At 46.7% G+C, this 18637-nt stretch overlaps 1 protein-coding gene across 2 annotated transcripts in view; it reads right to left on the reverse strand.

Annotated features, from left to right (window-relative positions):
* Nucleotides 1-18637, reverse strand: part of vps13c (vacuolar protein sorting 13 homolog C) — a 66733-nt gene that overhangs the window by 19235 nt on the left and 28861 nt on the right. Inside the window, exons 44-66 of one of the 2 annotated variants that reach the window (XM_079294832.1) lie at nucleotides 18477-18637; nucleotides 18254-18401; nucleotides 13495-13633; nucleotides 13252-13373; nucleotides 12096-12262; nucleotides 11667-11920; nucleotides 11104-11330; nucleotides 10685-10777; nucleotides 10166-10531; nucleotides 9894-9983; nucleotides 8004-8159; nucleotides 7636-7900; nucleotides 7028-7188; nucleotides 6821-6942; nucleotides 5769-6066; nucleotides 3970-4359; nucleotides 3616-3720; nucleotides 2321-2476; nucleotides 2109-2234; nucleotides 1876-2009; nucleotides 1359-1485; nucleotides 504-739; nucleotides 195-339 (exon numbers count right to left, since the gene is read on the reverse strand). The exon at nucleotides 18477-18637 is cut by the window's right edge and continues 144 nt beyond it. In XM_079294832.1, the coding sequence (XP_079150958.1) occupies nucleotides 195-339; nucleotides 504-739; nucleotides 1359-1485; nucleotides 1876-2009; nucleotides 2109-2234; nucleotides 2321-2476; nucleotides 3616-3720; nucleotides 3970-4359; nucleotides 5769-6066; nucleotides 6821-6942; nucleotides 7028-7188; nucleotides 7636-7900; nucleotides 8004-8159; nucleotides 9894-9983; nucleotides 10166-10531; nucleotides 10685-10777; nucleotides 11104-11330; nucleotides 11667-11920; nucleotides 12096-12262; nucleotides 13252-13373; nucleotides 13495-13633; nucleotides 18254-18401; nucleotides 18477-18637 (4188 nt within the window). Of the gene's footprint in view, nucleotides 1-194; nucleotides 340-503; nucleotides 740-1358; nucleotides 1486-1875; nucleotides 2010-2108; nucleotides 2235-2320; nucleotides 2477-3615; nucleotides 3721-3969; nucleotides 4360-5768; nucleotides 6067-6820; nucleotides 6943-7027; nucleotides 7189-7635; nucleotides 7901-8003; nucleotides 8160-9893; nucleotides 9984-10165; nucleotides 10532-10684; nucleotides 10778-11103; nucleotides 11331-11666; nucleotides 11921-12095; nucleotides 12263-13251; nucleotides 13374-13494; nucleotides 13634-18253 lie in introns of both variants that reach the window. The other variant, XM_079294831.1, reaches the window with a different exon arrangement.

Below are 18637 nucleotides of genomic sequence, written 5' to 3' on the forward strand. Positions count from 1 at the left end.
GCAGCTCATTGGACAAACGACTGGAAATCGAACTCTCATGTTTTAGACGATTAACGTGTGAGGCGACATGTTGGTGTGAGGAAAGGAATCGAGGAGGTACAACATCGGTAAATGAGAAAGACCCAGAGTTTATATTTAGTCTATGAGTGTTTATACTGAGTCTGTGTGTGTGTGTGTGTGCGTTGACCTCTGACCTCCAGGTTGGTCTCCAGTTTGACCCAGCCCACCTCCGTCTTCCCGCTCAGATGACTCTGGTAGGTTTTCTCCAACAGGTTGATGTTCTTCTGACTGAACGGCTTCCAGCGGTTCTTTGGCTTCATCTCCCAAACCACACCTGAGCTGTGGACGGTAAGGTAAATATATATTTATATACAAGTAAAGGTTTCATCGATAAGTAATAAAAGACTGAAACAGGTCAAAAGAAAACCACCTTTGTGACTTTAGGGCTCAACTTAATGTCTGACCCGCTAACCTCACCCGGTCCCCTCTGGTGATGCGTTTACCTGGTGATGCCGACATAAGCGATCTCCTGCCGGTTGGCGTTGTTGATCAGCGACAGTCCGAGGTTTTGCAGCGACACCTTCACTTCCTGTTGGAACTGCTCGAGCTCCTCGGCCTGCCGAGCCTTCGTCACCACGCCGACGTCCTCGGTGAACAGCAGCACCCGCTGGCGTCCATCCAAGAAGGAAACCCAATGTACCTGAGACATGCTGTCGTAGGAGAACTGACCCACATCGTCCTGTAGCAAAAAGACCAGACACACTCAAGCTTGATTTACTATCGCTGTGGGGACCTAACACCAGAAGCCCCGTTTGTGAGGACCCAAATTCTGGTCTTCAAAAATCGTGTCCACATAAACCATGCAAATGAGTTTAGTGACTGATTTGACTGGTAGCTCCCGTAAAAACAAATCCATATAACACATATAGAAATACTGCTTTTACCATGAGGTGATTGAACTAGTTATAACTGGTATTGCAGTGTGTACATTGTGTACATCTAAACCTGTAGTTTCTGTACAAGCTGAAAACACAACATCTGACATAAGAAAACTAAATAAATTGCTTTTTGCAAACTTTCAACCATCTTTCTCATTGGACAATGACATTTCATTGTCATGCAGAAAGGTTCAAAGTTCCACAAAATCATAAATAAGATGAATTTTTGTCAAACAAAGAATCCAAGATCAAGAATGAACCTTCATACTCCACATCGGACATGTTCATGGATCAAACAGCAGACAGAGCAACATGATTCTCCTATTTCTGGAAGGGATAGTCGTTTTTGTTGGATGGTTTGCTAACCCACATTTCTTTGCGTTTTAAAAAAACAACGAAATGAACCCCATAGTTTCAGACCTTCAGCAGGTCCAGCTCTCCAGAATTTTCCATGCAGCTCCAAATGAGCGTCCGGACGCCTGCCGGGTCGTCCCACGCAAACAGTCGAGCCTCGCCGGGTTTCAGCTCATGAACCATCGCTGAGCCGCTGAAAAAAAGAGAAAGAGAAGTTAGATTTCATTAAACTGTCAAAAAAGAAGAAGTTATAAGCCAATTTAAGCAAGTTGTGAATCAGTGCTTGTTGCTCAATATTTTGAAGGCAGCCTTAAAAAAAAAAAAATCAAATATAGGGGGCTTCTGTTGTCGTTGAGCAGGGGAAGGAGAAGAAAGAAAGAAAGAAGAAAAGAAGAAGAAACCATTTTTATTGTCATATACATTTTACACATTCACGAAATGTGACTTCTGCATTTGACCCATCCCTGTATACAGGGAGCAGTGGGCTGCCATTGATCGGCACCCGGGGGTTCAGTGTATTGCTTTGGCAGGTTGTGTTCGATTAAACGGACTTAATGTTGGCTAAATGTTGTTAACCTCTGACCTCTGCCTGTAGCTGATGGTGACCCAGGGTGTGTGGTTGAGCAGCAGGGCTGGAGCTGCTCCTTCATAGTAATCATTGAAGCTGATGATGGTGGAGAGATCAGAGATGTTGACGTCTACGATGATCCCACCGCACTGAAAACACACACACACACACACACACACTTAAAAACCCTGAAAATGCACGACGCTCTCAGAGTAAAATCAGCTCATGTGATTGGTCCAGACACCGACCACGTCGAGGCTCAGCATGGTGCCGTTGTCCTGCCGGTTAAAGAAGAAGAACTTGGAGGTGGATTCAGATCCGACCACACGGACGCACAACTTCCCCGAGCTGTTCTCCGGCCACAGAGGGAGGCACTGCAACATAACAACAACAACAGAATTACAACCACACAACAACCACTCCCTGCCGGCCTGATGCCGACCGTCTACGGGTCACAGACCTCGGTGGAGGAGATGTAGTGCCATCTGGTGGAGGTCTGGCTGGTGACTTCTCCCACCTCCAGCTCGTACGACGACTTGTTGACCAGAGTGTGGAACGGACTCATGGTGACGATCCTGGTGATGTTGAAGCTGCTCATCTGGATGCTAACGCCCACCTGGACACACAAAGTACAAAGCAAATACTGAGGTAGACGAGTGAAGGAGCTTTTATTAATCCAAGCTGTTTTCGATTCATTCTTGTTAACTTTATCAATTAATCAATTATCTGTTTGGTCCAAAAAACAAAGCGTGAACGGTACACAAAGAGTGAAAAACACATTCAAACCCAACTTGATTTATCAACACTAAATGTCTTGTTAAACTGGACTGACAGTCCAAAACCTCAAATAAATTGAGTTTAATATCAAAGAAGAATAAAACCAGAAAATATACACGTTTGTCATTTTTGTGTAAAAAATGACAAACTATTAAACAACCGACTAATCAGTTCATTGTTCAAACTCTAAATCATCTTCCTCTTGGCCTCATCTACTCTGATCTACTCTGATCTACTTTGATCTCTTCTACTCTACTCTAATCTACTCTGATCTACTCTCATCTACTCTGATCTCATCTACTCTACTCTGATCTACTCTACTCTGATCTACTCTACTCTGATCTACTCTACTCTGATCTACTCTGATCTGATCTCCTCTGATCTACTCTCCTCTGATCTACTCTACTCTGATCTCCTCTGATCTACTCTGATCTCCTCTGATCTACTCTGATCTACTCTGATCTCCTCTGATCTCCTCTGATCTACTCTGATCTACTCTGATCTGATCTACTCTACTCTACTCTACTCTGATCTGATCTACTCTGATCTACTCTGATCTACTCTACTCTACTCTACTCTACTCTACTCTGATCTGATCTCATCTACTCTGATCTGATCTACTCTACTCTGATCTACTCTGATCTACTCTGATCTGATCTCATCTACTCTGATCTACTCTGATCTACTCTGATCTACTCTACTCTGATCTACTCTAATCTACTCTGATCTACTCTGATCTTTATTCTGAGCACCACCAACAACCTGCAGATGAAGACTGTGTGAAATGGTCAAAAGCTCCATCACAAGTGAACCTTGAGTTGGGATTGTTTCATCTGATTTGACTAACCTGGTTCTAATCTGAATCTAACCTAATTTCCAAACACATCTCTACATCAGGAACTAAAAACAAACGGCTGTTAGTTCAGTTGCACGAAACGAGTCAAATGGGAGACGCTGATCGAGCCTTTTCTTAGTTACCAGGAAGTCCATGTTGTTGGCGGGACAGCGAACGCAGCCGTAACTTCCCACCGTGTCCAGAGAGAAACCGTCCGACCAGGAGCTGGTGGAGACGCACAGCTGGAGCTGCAACAAAACAGCAGCAGCACGTTAACCTCAGCGTTATCTAAATCATTGGCTAGAGGAAAGGTCCGAGGAACGTTAAAATCTAAAGCGTTCATCCTCTGGAGAGCAGGAAAGTGCGTAAGCTGATGACGGTCATCCTCATATATCTAGACCTCCTCAGGCTCCATCCTCATATATCTAGACCTCCTCAGGCTCCATCCTCATATCTAGACCTCCTCAGGCTCCATGCCGGGACTCGGTCTTCCTCACCTTGCTCTTGCTGAAGAGGTTCTTCTTCCTGAAGGAGAACAGGATGATGTCGCGGTAGTCTGCGGGGTGCTTGACGCTGACGTCCTCGGCTCGGTACCGCAGCACTCGAGACGTCTTGTTGATGATCCAATACGGGCTGAAGAGCGACAGCACGAGGCGGCTCGCCGTCCTCGTCGCGTGAACGCTCACGTCCACCGTTGCGTCGGGGTCCGAGTCGCAGACGAGACACGTGGCCAAGAACTCGGGCATTTCCTGCTGGATGCGCACGTGGCCGTGCCAGTCCCGGCCCTGATACCTCATCAGCACCAACGACATGATCTCCCCCGAGACGCGAGCGTTCAGGAGGTCCGACGTGCTGCCTTCCTGAAGCTCATAGGAGTCTGCTGAGCTCTGGGGAGGAGAGACCACATCAGACCAGACCACATCAGATTAGACCACATCAAACCACATCAGATCACATCAGACCAGACCACATCAGATCACATCAGACCACATCAGATTAGACCACATCAGACCACATCAGATCACATCAGACCAGACCACATCAGATCACATCAGACCACATCAGATTAGACCACATCAGACCACATCATATTAGACCACATCAGACCAGACCACATCAGACCAGACCACATCAGACCACATCAGATTAGACCACATCAGACCAGACCACATCAGATTAGACCACATCAGATTAGACCACATTAGATTAGACTAAATCAGACCACATCAGATTAGACCACATCAGACCACATCAGATTAGACCACATCAGACCACATCAGATTGGACCACATCAGATCACATCAGATTAGACCACATCAGACCAGACCACATCAGATTAGACCACATCAGACCACATCAGATCACATCAGATTAGACCACATCAGACCACATCATATTAGACCACATCAGACCAGACCACATCAGACCAGACCACATCAGACCACATCAGATTAGACCACATCAGACCAGACCACATCAGATTAGACCACATCAGACCACATCAGATTAGACCACATTAGATTAGACTAAATCAGACCACATCAGATTAGACCACATCAGACCACATCAGATTAGACCACATTAGATTAGACTAAATCAGACCACATCAGATTAGACCACATCAGACCACATCAGATTAGACCACATCAGACCACATCAGATTGGACCACATCAGACCACATCAGATTGGACCACATCAGACCACATCAGATCACATCAGATTAGACCACATCAGACCACATCAGATTAGACCACATCAGACCACATCAGATCACATCAGATTAGACCACATCAGACCACATCAGATTAGACCACATCAGATTAGACCACATCAGATTAGACCACATCAGATCACATCAGACCAGACCACATCAGACCACATCAGATTAGACCACATCAGACCACATCATATTAGACCACATCAGACCAGACCACATCAGATTAGACCACATCAGACCAGACCACATCAAATTAGACCACATCAGACCAGACCACATCAGACCACATCAGATTAGACCACATCATACCACATCATATTAGACCACATCAGACCAGACCACATCAGATTAGACCACATCAGATTAGACCACATCAGATTAGACCACATTAGATTAGACTAAATCAGACCACATCAGATTAGACCACATCAGATTAGACCACATCAGACCACATCAGATTAGATGACTGAATTAGATACATGTTTGTGGTTCCAAACTGGTCCAATCCTAATCGACATGGTCCTGATCAAATCTAGATCCTCGCGTCTAGATTTCTGACTTGGTGGGAGCTGCTGTACCTCCATCATGTAGCGGACGGTGTAGGGCAGCAGGTTGCGCAGCGTGGCCACCGGGTGGAGGTGGATGATGTAGGCCGGGTCCCAGTCCTCCTCCCCGTGGCTGCTGATGTGTCGCAGGTCGTCGGGGACGGCCAGCGTGCCGACCATCAGCGGCAGCAGGCCGATGCCGGTCGCCGGACACTGCAGCAGCGAACGCACCTCCGAGCTGCGGTGCACCTGCTCCTTCCACGACACGCAGGTGGTCGACGGACCGTACTGAGCGTCCAGACGACCCGCCGGACGCACAAACAGCTGACATCTGGAGGGGAAGGATCAAACTACACCGTCAGCATCTCCAACACCTACAAAAACCAGAGACCGGCACCAAAACCTCTGCTGACAAGCAGAACTATATGGAAGTGAATCTTCCTGAATAAAAACCAAAACATTTGAGGAACCAGGAGTCGATTTTGAACATTCCCTGTTTGTGTTTTCACCACATCTGAAGAACCGTGAAGAGAAGAGAAAACAACGGCAGCACATTTCCAGAGCAGAAGTGCTCGAGTCGCCATCCAATCGTCAATAATTCTCTCAGTAATCTCAAAGTGTTTTTATACCAAATCACTCCATGACTCCAGCTGTTGTCTTCCTTTAAGCTCTTAGAGTCTTATGGGGTATTTTGGAGGGATTCTTGATCATTTTCATTGATTCTTGAGTGGATAAACATGATTATATTTAGCACCAAATACGAGTAATAAATGATATCAACCCCAAAATTGCTGCAACAGCTTATGAGACATAAATGATGTGTTAATGCAATCATATACTTCTCCCATAATGTTCGAAGCCCTTTTAGACTTTCACAGTTCATTCATTAATGAAACTGATCTTCAGGTTCTTAGCTTTCAGTCCCCGACAAAGACTAAAACGGGGCTCCAAGCTCTAAAGACCGGACCTTTTCCTTTCATTCTCTCATCTTTAAAAAGAACTAACTGGAAGTTCAGATGAAGCCGCTGCATGCTGAGAACTCTGCGTGTTCCCTCGAGCCCCTCAGCAAGGCACTGTGCCGCTACCTGTATGTTTCCAGGGCGATGTGGAACTCCCTCTCAGGCTCGGCCTGCCCGACGCTCTGCAGGCTCCTGGATGTCGGGCAGTACTTCAGGATGGTGAACGGCACCGAGAAGTGATTCTTTATCTGAAAACAAAGAACATCAATGCTGTCGGTTCTTCAAGCAGGTCCAGACTGTGGTGAAGTTCTTCCAACGGTGTGCGATTCAGACCTGCAGCGGCGAGCGGACAGTGATGACCTTGTTGCCCTCGGCGGCGTCGATCTGCAGCAGAACAGCAACCGCCTCCTGCAGCATCGGACCACGGACGTTGTAGAGACGACGACCCGGTTTGTCCACAGCGATGTTGGAGATCTCGCTGTATCCGGAGGGAACTGCGGGTTCAGAGACACGTCATCCAACCTTTAGTCACACTTTACTACTTTTACTCCCCGATCGCAGGCAGACTGCCATGCTGGCCGATCATCACCAGCACTTTGAGTTTCAGAGTCTCGCCCCAAACAACACAAAGACATGTGGACAGAAGCAGTCGGGATTAAAGCGCCAAACAACTAGAAGCGCCAGTGAGCACATTGGCCAATGGGACAGCGTGTCTCTTATCTAGCGATGGTGTCTGCTGAAGTGCCAGCATGACGCCTGCTGCCAACCAAACAATACACGAACACAGGACTTTGAGAGCTCTACTGTTAGCGCCACCACCTGATGTTACAATGTGAATGACAACCAGGGCATTGCCCTTCATATTCCCATCCACTCATACATGTGGCAGGCAGAGATGAATGTTGGAAGCAGAGGAAGAAGTGGCAGTGAGGTGGTCTGACCGATGGTGAGGTTGAACAGGCAGCTCTCTTGCCGCTGCAGAGCCGACAGTTTGCCACGTGATGACGATCTGAACCCGGAGTGCTCCAGGTCCATGCTCTGATCCACCGACACCTCGTGCAGCTTTCCCTGTGCCGCTGAACCCACCGGCCTCAGGTTAGCGGTGTGCTGCACGATGAGAGGAATCCCAAGAGAGTTCCTGATGGTGAAGGCCGCCTTCTCCTTCAGAGAGTAGTCAAAGGTGGAGGCTGCGGCCTCAGAGAACGCCTGATTAGAAAACAGCAACAACAGATTAGTAATGTTGATCCATAACTGCTGCTATTCATGGCATTAAAGAAATGGTCGACAGAACGGTTTTCATCTGCTGCACCTTGGCCAGCTTGTAGAAGACGTTGAGGCTGCACTGGGAGACCGTGATGTTCATGGTGTCTTTTGAGCAGATGTTGATGGCCGTGCGAGGTTCGGGCAGAATGACAAAGTCGTCTCCGTGAACGGGACTCTTGTCCTGGACCGGGTTGTTCTTCATCTGCAGCACACAAACAGAACAATGAAAGCTGATTGTGTTGTGGAGCTTCTACTGACGACCAACACACGTCGGAACACTTTACTTCCTGAAACTGCAGTTTAACAACTGTTACAGCGAACAGACCGCGCTCATGCACCCGACATACACATTAGCTTTTCACTCATCATCATCGTTGTCGTGAAGAAGCACGTATCATGCTACTTCCTGTCTCTCTTCCGTTTTCATGCTCTTCACAATAAAAGTAAACATGCGATCAAACAATTTACAACAGATTGTTCATCAACGATTTCGTCCTCCTGTCTATTCACACTAATGTGATCCAATCAGAAAGAGGCAGACCCCGCCCCACCTTATGGGAGGGTAAAACCAGGCTCTACATTTCTTAGGAATAAAGGTTCCAAATGGGTTCTTCCTCAAGGGCTGAGGTTCTACCAAGAACCGTTTGCAAGAACCATTTTAGCTCTTTGTAAGACGAATGGTTCCATTGAGAGACCCCGCTCTAGAAGGAAGAGTTCTTCAAGGACCGTTAAAAAGCATTGGCGGTAAAAGGGAACAATCCCAAAAGCTGTGACTGTTAACCAGAACGTTTGTGGGTTGAGCTGAATCAAATCAGGACTTTAGGGTTCTAGTAAAAAGCCTTGGAATATAAAAGGGTTGTCAGTAGAACCCCCTGGATGGGTTCTGTTAGCACCCTTTAAACAGGTAGAAAGGTTCTTTATAGAACTTCCAGAAAGGGTACTGGGTGGAGCAGTTACACCATAGAACCTCTCATAGGGGGTTCTGATCCTGTATGTTGGGTTCTAGTTATAGGACTCCAGGTGGGACGTTTATGAAAGGTAAAGGAGTTCTAGCACCATTATTTATAATGCTGCGTTCACACCAAACCCGTCACCAATTCATGGCGCCGCGTATTCGCGTCCATCGCGCCGCCGGTCAAGACGCCGCGGACCAAGTGTTCATTCGCGCGAATCGCGCTGGACGCGCCGGAGAGGGGGCGGGGCTTATCGCCCTGAAAGCCGTTCAACTGTCCGCCATTAACCATGAAAACAATAACCTCTATTTCTGCTTACTACGTGTTGTGGAAGTCTCAGATATCCCGGGAAACTAAACGCCGTCATGTCTGGTTCATGACATTGTTCAGAGGAGCTCCGTGGATTCTATCGAGCTGTATTCACTGTCTAGCAAACCACCGGTCGCTGTTTACTACAGCTGTACACACACACACATGCATACACATAGTTTGGTCCGGTCTCTGTTGATATGAGGTATCGTAGCGCTCTGGGTGAACACAGACGGCTACAGGATTTATTTCCTGATTCAACAACGGCAGGAAGTCATGATGACAGGGGGAGCAACTCAACGCTGATAGGCTATCGCGCCACAGCGTCACGCGATTATGTCGCTGAAGTTGAAAAATTTCAACTCGCGCGTTGGCGATTTGCCGTTTGACGCGGATTCGCGTCCATCGCAGATTCGCGCGTGAGTCTCACGCCGTCTGTGCAGACTTTGTGTGTAATCTACTCGCGCAAATAATTCGCGACGCGTTTTGTGTGAACGCAGCATCAGAGTGTACAGAGAAGGCAATCTCCCTGAAATCCCCAAAATATTCTTTACTACTGCAGAATGACAAACAGGTAACTCCGACATGGCCCGAGCACAAAGACGGTTTATTTTGGGGGAGGAATCAAAATGATTCCGTTTCTATGAATTTCTGTTAATGCTGACAGAACTTACCTCCAGCTCCAGGTTCCATCTGCGTCTGCCGCTGTCGACTCGTTCGATCAGAGGCTCCCACACTGCATGGACCTCATTAAAATAGTTCACCTGCAGACACACGACAGGTGTCAGCATATTACGTCATACACAATGAAACATCCTAATGTTGGACATATTGGTTCTTCCAGTCAGCAGGACGGGTTCAGGTGTGAAGGACGGGTCCAGGTGTGAAGGACGGGTTAAGGTGTGAAGGACCGGTCCAGGGTCTGGTATAAAGGATCAGTCCTCACCTCCAGGGTTAGGTCTGCACTGAGCTGCAGCAGAGACGACCAGTTTCTGGCCGATCCATTGAAGGAGGACTCGGCCAGCAGCAGAGGGACAGTCCGATGACCCAAACCGGACTCCAGAGTCACCTGGACCACCTTGACTCCCGCAGTAAAGCTCTCGCCCTCTTGCAGCCCGTCCTGCTCTCTGAAGCTCTCGGTGACCTCGGTGGCCTGGTCCACCCCCAGGAACCAGTAGTTACAGCCGTAGATGTTCATGACCGACCAGAGGTCGCTGAAGTCCGCCTTGGACTCCAGACTCTGCCGGTCACTCTGCTCGGCCGTCATGGCGGCCGTTATTGTCTGCACCGTGTTGAGGATGAACGGGGAGATCTGCAGGACAAAGACCAAGAGGTCACCAGTTGCTCGACTGTACGTCGACATGTTACTTGTCCGAACTTTCCTTTGATGGGTTGACTGGTCTGATTGTTGTGTTTTATAGTTCCATGAAGACATTTAAGAATAATATTTGATGAATCAATGTACCTTGACGATGACTTCCTCCACCGTCACAAAGCCTCTCAGTGGTTGATTTGGGTGGGTTTTGGTCTCCAAGGCGACAGAGCAGGGCCTCAACACCTATTGAACGGAGTCAGAGCAGTGAGTCTCTTTCAGCTGAAGAGGAGCTCCTCCCCCGTTCCTACAGTCAGGGACAGAATCTAAACTAATATCAATACAAGATATTCTGCATGCTATTCGTAAAGAGTTGAATGAATTAAGGAAGAATATGGTGAATATGGTGAATATGGTCCGCCACAAGCAGCTGCTTGTGGCGGACCCACGTGACCCGCTGTGACCCACGTGACCCGCTGTGACCCACGTGACCCACGTGACCCGCTGTGACCCACGTGACCCACGTGACCCGCTGTGACCCGCGTGACCCACGTGACCCGCTGTGACCTTACGGTGGTGACGGCTTTGTCCTCCTTGTTTCGGATGAAGGGGCACGCGAGGACCTTCAGCTCCCTCAGGTTGGCTCTGGTGTTCTGGGTACCGTCCTCCTCGGCCTGCAGGCTGAAGTCGCACTGAAACGAGGCCACGAGGGCGGGGGCGTCTGCCTTCATCAGGTTCGCCACGAACACCACCTCCGGGTCCACCACCACCGCCCGCAGACGAGTCCGGACCAGCGAGGCTGCAGAGAAGACCAGCAGAGTTTAGATGATAACAAGGTTTGCATTTCTGCAGTTTTTTCTTTTTCATTTGTTGTTATGATGCATAAAATGGATCATTTGGAGACCTGAAAAGATATTCTGGTGCTTGTTGACTTGTTGCATTCAATGCAGTGGTTTGTGATCTCCTTGTTGGGAGGCTGGAGCATCGTATCAGACTGCTCTGTTTCTGTTTAACTCACAACTCTACGTCTGCTGAAGCCAGTTAGTGAAACTAAAGGTTGTGTTTGAGTTTGTGTTTCACTTTCACCTGAAACATTCACTATATTTTACAGAAGCGGTCTCAAACTTGGCCGTACCCGTCTTGGAGTCTGCTCGTGGCTCAGCAGTCTGTCTCAGCGGCAGTCTGTCGCTCGGGGCGGATGCGGCGGTCGGAGCTGAAGTCTGCGGCAGAGCCTGCAAGAAGAACTCTGCGACGGCCATCAGAAACTCCACGCTGGCACACAGGTACAGGTTCTGCAGGACGGCCACCACCTCCCGTTCTCCAGCGCTCTGTCGATACGTCACGTCCATCATGGCCTCGGGGCTCTGCTGGTCTCTCCGACCCACCATCCTGCAGCCACGAGGAACAAACACCAACACGAGAGCTCGAGTTAAGCTGAGTTACCACAGAGGGATCAGAGGTCTTCTCCTTCTGCTGACACGCGGGTAACTCTGAATTTGTCAGTGTCCATCGAAACACTTGATGGACACAGGCAGACAGAAAGCAGAGCTCATGTGCCCGTTACCGTGAGGTCACCCTCTCCATGCCGGTCCTCAGGTCGTCCAGCGTGCAGGCGCTGAGGACGGCGGTCACCTCCATGCTGCCGTTGGGCAGGATCTTCCCCCACGTCTTCAGCAGGTGGAGGGCGAACTCGCCCAGTCTGAGGTTCTGCTGGCGCTGGAGGTCTGACGGCTGCAAGGAACAGGAACCACAATCAGAACACGAGATCCAAACAATCAGAGCGCTGATCCCGGAACAGCTATTAGCTGTAGGAAATGATTTACCATCTAACCTTTTTATCGAGTCGAGGCAATTTTGTAGAACAGAAAGTTTAAAGTCTAAAATGAAACGTAAGATTGAATATCGGCATGAATGTCAGAGATCTTGGCAAGGCTGCAAGTTTCTTGTTGGATTTTGGAAGTTGAACATCAGCTCCTATAATAAGTATATTATCAACTGTGTAGCCAAAGTACAGACACTCAGACTCTTGAGGACATAGAAACGCATTAAAACTACTATTTGTAATCAGATTTCAATTTAAAATCATTTATTCTATGATTTTAATCCAACAGTCTCGAGCCCTGGCTTCAAAATGTTATTTCCACCAGACCCCAGATTGCAGGTACAAATACATGCCATCGTCCCGGTTTCCACTGGAGGCATCACTGCTGCATTATGCATCAAATTAATGTTGCTGATAATTGATTCATCCCAGTCTGTGAAAAAAATCCCCCCTCGCATTTACTATACCAGATTATTTTTCCGTCATAAAAAAACAACAGTGCCTCAAGTAAACAGACCCAAACTCTGTGAATGTGGAAAATAATATTAATATATCGTATTTTATGGCCGTTGTTTTGACGTTTGGACATTTTGTTCCTCTTAAAGTAAAACACATGTGTCAACAATGTTATTAAAAAAGTCAGTTCAAATGTTATTGGTGGACTTGTAGATGGCAGCCAACTCTATCCAGGACTGTTGGACATAATAACATTATGAAACGCAGCAGAAACACAACAACTAAAAAGGTAAAATGTCCAAAATAAAAGACAAGTTAAAAAGATCCCAGCTCGTCTTCCACCGGCCTTCGATGGCGTCTTGGTGCATTAGGAAGCAACACACACAGAACCTTCCAGAACACGAAGAGAACCTAATCCAGGGGTCTGTCTGTGGCGACTGACCTGTTTTGGGTCGTTGCTGTACAGAACAAGACCAATCGACTCAATGTTGAAGTTAAACTTCATGGTCTCCAGAGCTTCCTCCTCCTCTTCCTCACTGCTTACAGCCGGTTTTCCAACATCACCTGAAGTCAGAAAACACAGATAACAAACCCAGAAACTAATCTTGATGCATTTAGTCAGCTGTGAATCTAATATCAACAAGAATGTTTCTACATATATGAATATGTTTATTAATAGAGAGACCTGTTGGGGGGCCTCCGGCTGCTCGGAGCTGCAGACTAGCCTCCTGTCTCGGGGCGGTGGGCTCCAAACTACCGGCTTCTCCCAGATTCTCCATCAGGATCCTGAGCAGCACCGTCAGGTCGTCCTGACTCAGCTCCACCTACAGGTCGAGCACAGACACTACCATCAGTCACCGACCTCTGGGACCTTAAAGGAACAGTACATATTCAGGTTCAGGTTTATAGTTAGGACTGGTTCAGGTTTATAGTTAGGACTGGTTCAGGTTTATAGTTAGGGCTGGTTTAGGTTTATAGTTAGGGCTGGTTCAGGTTCATAGTTAGGGCTGGTTCAGGTTTATAGTTAGGGCTGGTTCAGGTTTATAGTTAGGGCTGGTTCAGGTTTATAGTTAGGGCTGGTTCAGGTTTATAGTTAGGGCTGGTTCAGGTTTATAGTTAGGGCTGGTTCAGGTTCATAGTTAGGGCTGGTTCAGGTTTATAGTTAGGGCTGGTTCAGGGCTATAGTTAGGGCTGGTTCAGGTTGATAGTTAGGGCTGGTTCAGGTTTATAGTTAGGGCTGGTTCAGGTTTATAGTTCGGGCTGGCTCAGGTTTATAGTTAGAACTGGTTCAGGTTTATAGTTAGGACTGGTTCAGGTTTATAGTTAGAACTGGTTCAGGTTTATAGTTGGGGCTGGTTCAGGTTTATAGTTAGGGCTGGTTCAGGTTTATAGTTCGGACTGGTTCAGGTTTATAGTTAGGACTGGTTCAGGTTTATAGTTAGGGCTGGTTCAGGTTTATAGTTAGGACTGGTTCAGGTTTATAGTTAGGACTGGTTCAGGTTTATAGTTAGGGCTGGTTCAGGTTTATAGTTAGGACTGGTTCAGGTTTATAGTTAGGGCTGGTTCAGGTTTATAGTTAGGGCTGGCTCAGGTTTATAGTTAGGGCTGGTTCAGGTTTATAGTTAGGGCTGGTTCAGGTTTATAGTTAGGACTGGTTCAGGTTTATAGTTAGGGCTGGTTCAGGTTTATAGTTAGGACTGGTTCAGGTTTATAGTTCGGGCTGGCTCAGGTTTATAGTTAGGGCTGGTTCAGGTTTATAGTTAGGGCTGGTTCCGGTTTATAGTTAGGACTGGTTCAGGTTTATAGTTAGGACTGGTTCCGGTTTATAGTTAGAGCTGGTTCAGGTTTATATTTAGGGCTGGTTCAGGTTTATAGTTAGAGCTGGTTCAGGTTTATAATTAGGGCTGGTTCAGGTTTATAGTTAGGGCTGGTTCAGGTTTATAGTTAGGCCTGGTTCAGGTTTATAGTTAGGACTGGTTCAGGTTTATAGTTAGGGCTGGTTCCGGTTTATAGTTAGGACTGGTTCAGGTTTATAGTTAGGACTGGTTCCGGTTTATAGTTAGAGCTGGTTCAGGTTTATATTTAGGGCTGGTTCAGGTTTATAGTTAGGGCTGGTTCAGGTTTATAGTTAGGGCTGGTTCAGGTTTATAGTTAGGGCTGGTTCAGGTTGATAGTTAGGACTGGTTCAGGTTTATAGTTAGGGCTGGTTCCGGTTTATAGTTAGGACTGGTTCAGGTTTATAGTTAGGACTGGTTCAGGTTTCTAGTTAGGGCTGGTTCAGGTTTCTAGTTAGGGCTGGTTCAGGTTTATAGCTGGGGCTGGCTCAGGTTTATAGTTAGGGCTGGTTCAGGTTTATAGTTAGGGCTGGTTCAGGTTGATAGTTGGGGCTGGTTCAGGTTGATAGTTGGGACTGGTTCAGGTTTATAGTTAGGGCTGGCTCAGGTGTATAGTTAGGACTGGTTCAGGTTTATAGTTAGGACTGGTTCAGGTTTATAGTTAGGACTGGTTCAGGTTTATAGTTAGGACTGGTTCCGGTTTATAGTTAGGGCTGGTTCAGGTTTATAGTTAGGGCTGGTTCAGGTTTATAGTTAGGGCTGGCTCAGGTTTATAGTTAGGGCTGGTTCAGGTTTATAGTTAGGGCTGGTTCAGGTTTATAGTTAGGGCTGGTTCAGGTTTATAGTTAGGGCTGGTTCAGGTCTATAGTTAGGGCTGGTTCAGGTCTATAGTTAGGACTGGTTCAGGTTTATAGTTAGGGCTGGCTCAGGTTTATAGTTAGGGCTGGTTCAGGTTTATAGTTAGGGCTGGTTCAGGTTTATAGTTAGGGCTGGTTCAGGTTTATAGTTAGGGCTGGTTCCGGTTTATAGTTAGGACTGGTTCAGGTTTATAGTTAGGACTGGTTCCGGTTTATAGTTAGAGCTGGTTCAGGTTTATAATTAGGGCTGGTTCAGGTTTATAGTTAGGGCTGGTTCAGGTTTATAGTTAGGGCTGGTTCAGGTTTATAGTTAGGACTGGTTCAGGTTTATAGTTAGGGCTGGTTCCGGTTTATAGTTAGGGCTGGTTCCGGTTTATAGTTAGGACTGGTTCAGGTTTATAGTTAGGACTGGTTCCGGTTTATATTTAGGGCTGGTTCAGGTTTATAGTTAGGGCTGGTTCAGGTTTATAGTTAGGGCTGGTTCAGGTTGATAGTTAGGACTGGTTCAGGTTTATAGTTAGGGCTGGTTCCGGTTTATAGTTAGGACTGGTTCAGGTTTATAGTTAGGACTGGTTCCGGTTTATAGTTAGGGCTGGTTCAGGTTTCTAGTTAGGGCTGGTTCAGGTTTATAGCTGGGGCTGGCTCAGGTTTATAGTTAGGGCAGGTTCAGGTTTATAGTTAGGGCTGGTTCAGGTTGATAGTTGGGGCTGGTTCAGGTTGATAGTTGGGACTGGTTCAGGTTTATAGTTAGGGCTGGCTCAGGTTTATAGTTAGGACTGGTTCAGGTTTATAGTTAGGACTGGTTCAGGTTTATAGTTAGAGCTGGTTCAGGTTTATAGTTAGGGCTGGTTCAGGTGTATAGTTAGGGCTGGTTCGGGTTTATAGTTAGAGCTGGTTCAGGTTTATAGTTAGGGCTGGTTCAGGTTTAGTTAGGGCTGGTTCAGGTTTCTAGTTAGGGCTGGTTCAGGTTTATAGTTAGGGCTGGTTCAGGTTTATAGTTAGAGCTGGTTCAGGTTTATAGTTAGGGCTGGTTCAGGTGTATAGTTAGGGCTGGTTCGGGTTTATAGTTAGAGCTGGTTCAGGTTTATAGTTAGGGCTGGTTCAGGTGTATAGTTAGGGCTGGTTCAGGTTTCTAGTTAGGGCTGGTTCAGGTTTCTAGTTAGGGCTGGTTCAGGTTTATAGTTGGGGCTGGTTCAGGTCTATAGCTGGGGCTGGTTCAGGTTTATAGTTAGAGCTGGTACAGGTTTATAGTTCGGGCTGGCTCAGGTTTATAGTTAGGACTGGTTCAGGTTTATAGTTAGGACTGGTTCCGGTTTACAGTTAGGGCTGGTTCAGGTTTCTAGTTAGGGCTGGTTCAGGTTTCTAGTTGGGGCTGGTTCAGGTCTATAGCTGGGGCTGGTTCAGGTTTATAGTTAGGGCTGGTTCAGGTTTATATTTAGGGCTGGTTCAGGTTGATAGTTGGGACTGGTTCAGGTTTATAGTTAGGGCTGGTTCAGGTTTATATAGTTAGGGCTGGTTCAGGTTCATAGTTTGGGCTGGCTCAGGTTTATAGTTAGGACTGACTCAGGTTTATAGTTGGGACTGGTTCAGGTTTATATTTGGGACTGGTTCAGGTTTATAGTTCGGGCTGGCTCAGGTTTATAGTTCGGGATGTCTCAGGTTTATAGTTAGGGCTGGTTCAGGTTTATAGTTAGGGCTGGTTCAGGTTAATAGTTAGGGCTGGTTCAGGTTTATAGTTAGAGCTGGTTCAGGTTTATAGTTGGGGCTGGTTCAGGTTTATAGTTAGAGCTGGTTCAGGTTTATAGTTAGGGCTGGTTCAGGTTTATAGTTAGAGCTGGTTCAGGTTTATAGTTAGAGCTGGTTCAGGTTTATAGTTAGAGCTGGTTCAGGTTTATAGTTAGAGCTGGTTCAGGTTTATAGTTAGAGCTGGTTCAGGTTTATAGTTAGAGCTGGTTCAGGTTTATAGTTGGGGCTGGTTCAGGTTTATAGTTAGAGCTGGTTCAGGTTTATAGTTAGGGCTGGTTCAGGTTTATAGTTAGAGCTGGTTCAGGTTTATAGTTAGAGCTGGTTCAGGTTTATAGTTGGAGCTGGTTCAGGTTTATAGTTAGGGCTGGTTCAGGTTTATAGTTAGAGCTGGTTCAGGTTTATAGTTAGGGCTGGTTCAGGTTTATAGTTAGAGCTGGTTCAGGTTTATAGTTAGAGCTGGTTCAGGTTTATAGTTGGGGCTGGTTCAGGTTTATAGTTAGAGCTGGTTCAGGTTTATAGTTATAGAATGGTAAAGATTGTTACGTTACATGTATTTATGTCTCAGCAAACCCTAAGGGTTACCAGGTAAATGGAGTGAAGGGCTTGTGAGAAAACTTTTGATTTTGGTTGAAAAAAACATGAAAATACACATTAATGGTCTTGTTGTTTTTTCTTTGGCATGTGATCACTTCCTAACAATGAGTCTCAATATGTATCACAATAATAGTCATGTATGCTTTAGTCTTTGATAATAAACCTGAAATGATTTGATGTCATTTTCTTTAATCTGTTGGGAGACAATGATACTGAATCACTTTGTTCATGTTGTGATCAGAAACTTATAGTTTCATATTCTGATGTACATGAAAAAACAGATAAGACCAAAGAATGAACATGTTATTTGAACTTAAACCACCATCAGTACTGGCGCCTCTCTGGACGAGCAGAGCTGAAGGTTTTGCAGCTCATCAACTCCTCCTCCTCTTCCACCTCCTGCATCTCCTACCTTCATGGGCTTCAGATCTCCATCGATCTCCACGGCAACCATCTTCTTGTACCAGGAAGCTGCCAGGTTCCTCTTGACATTTAAGTGCAGGTTCACTGGTTCCAGTAGCTCGGTGGTAGGTCGACCTGACGCCGGCTCCATACAGGTCCTGATAGACAGCCAGAGTTTAACAATGCTTATTGAGTAATCATTATTAGGTCTGAATCTGAATCGACCAACTGACCTGGAGAGTTTGAGTTGGGTCAGCTCGACGTCCATGTTGTCGATGACGGCCGGCAGCGGGCATCCATCAACGGGCAGCAGAGAGAAGCTGTTTCCCACTGTGATCAGACCCAGGTCCATCACAAGTGCATTGTGGGAGGTGGAGGACTGGGGGATGATGAT

This window comes from Melanostigma gelatinosum (assembly GCF_949748355.1).
Source record: "Melanostigma gelatinosum genome assembly, chromosome: 2".
Taxonomy (NCBI): domain Eukaryota; kingdom Metazoa; phylum Chordata; class Actinopteri; order Perciformes; family Zoarcidae; genus Melanostigma; species Melanostigma gelatinosum.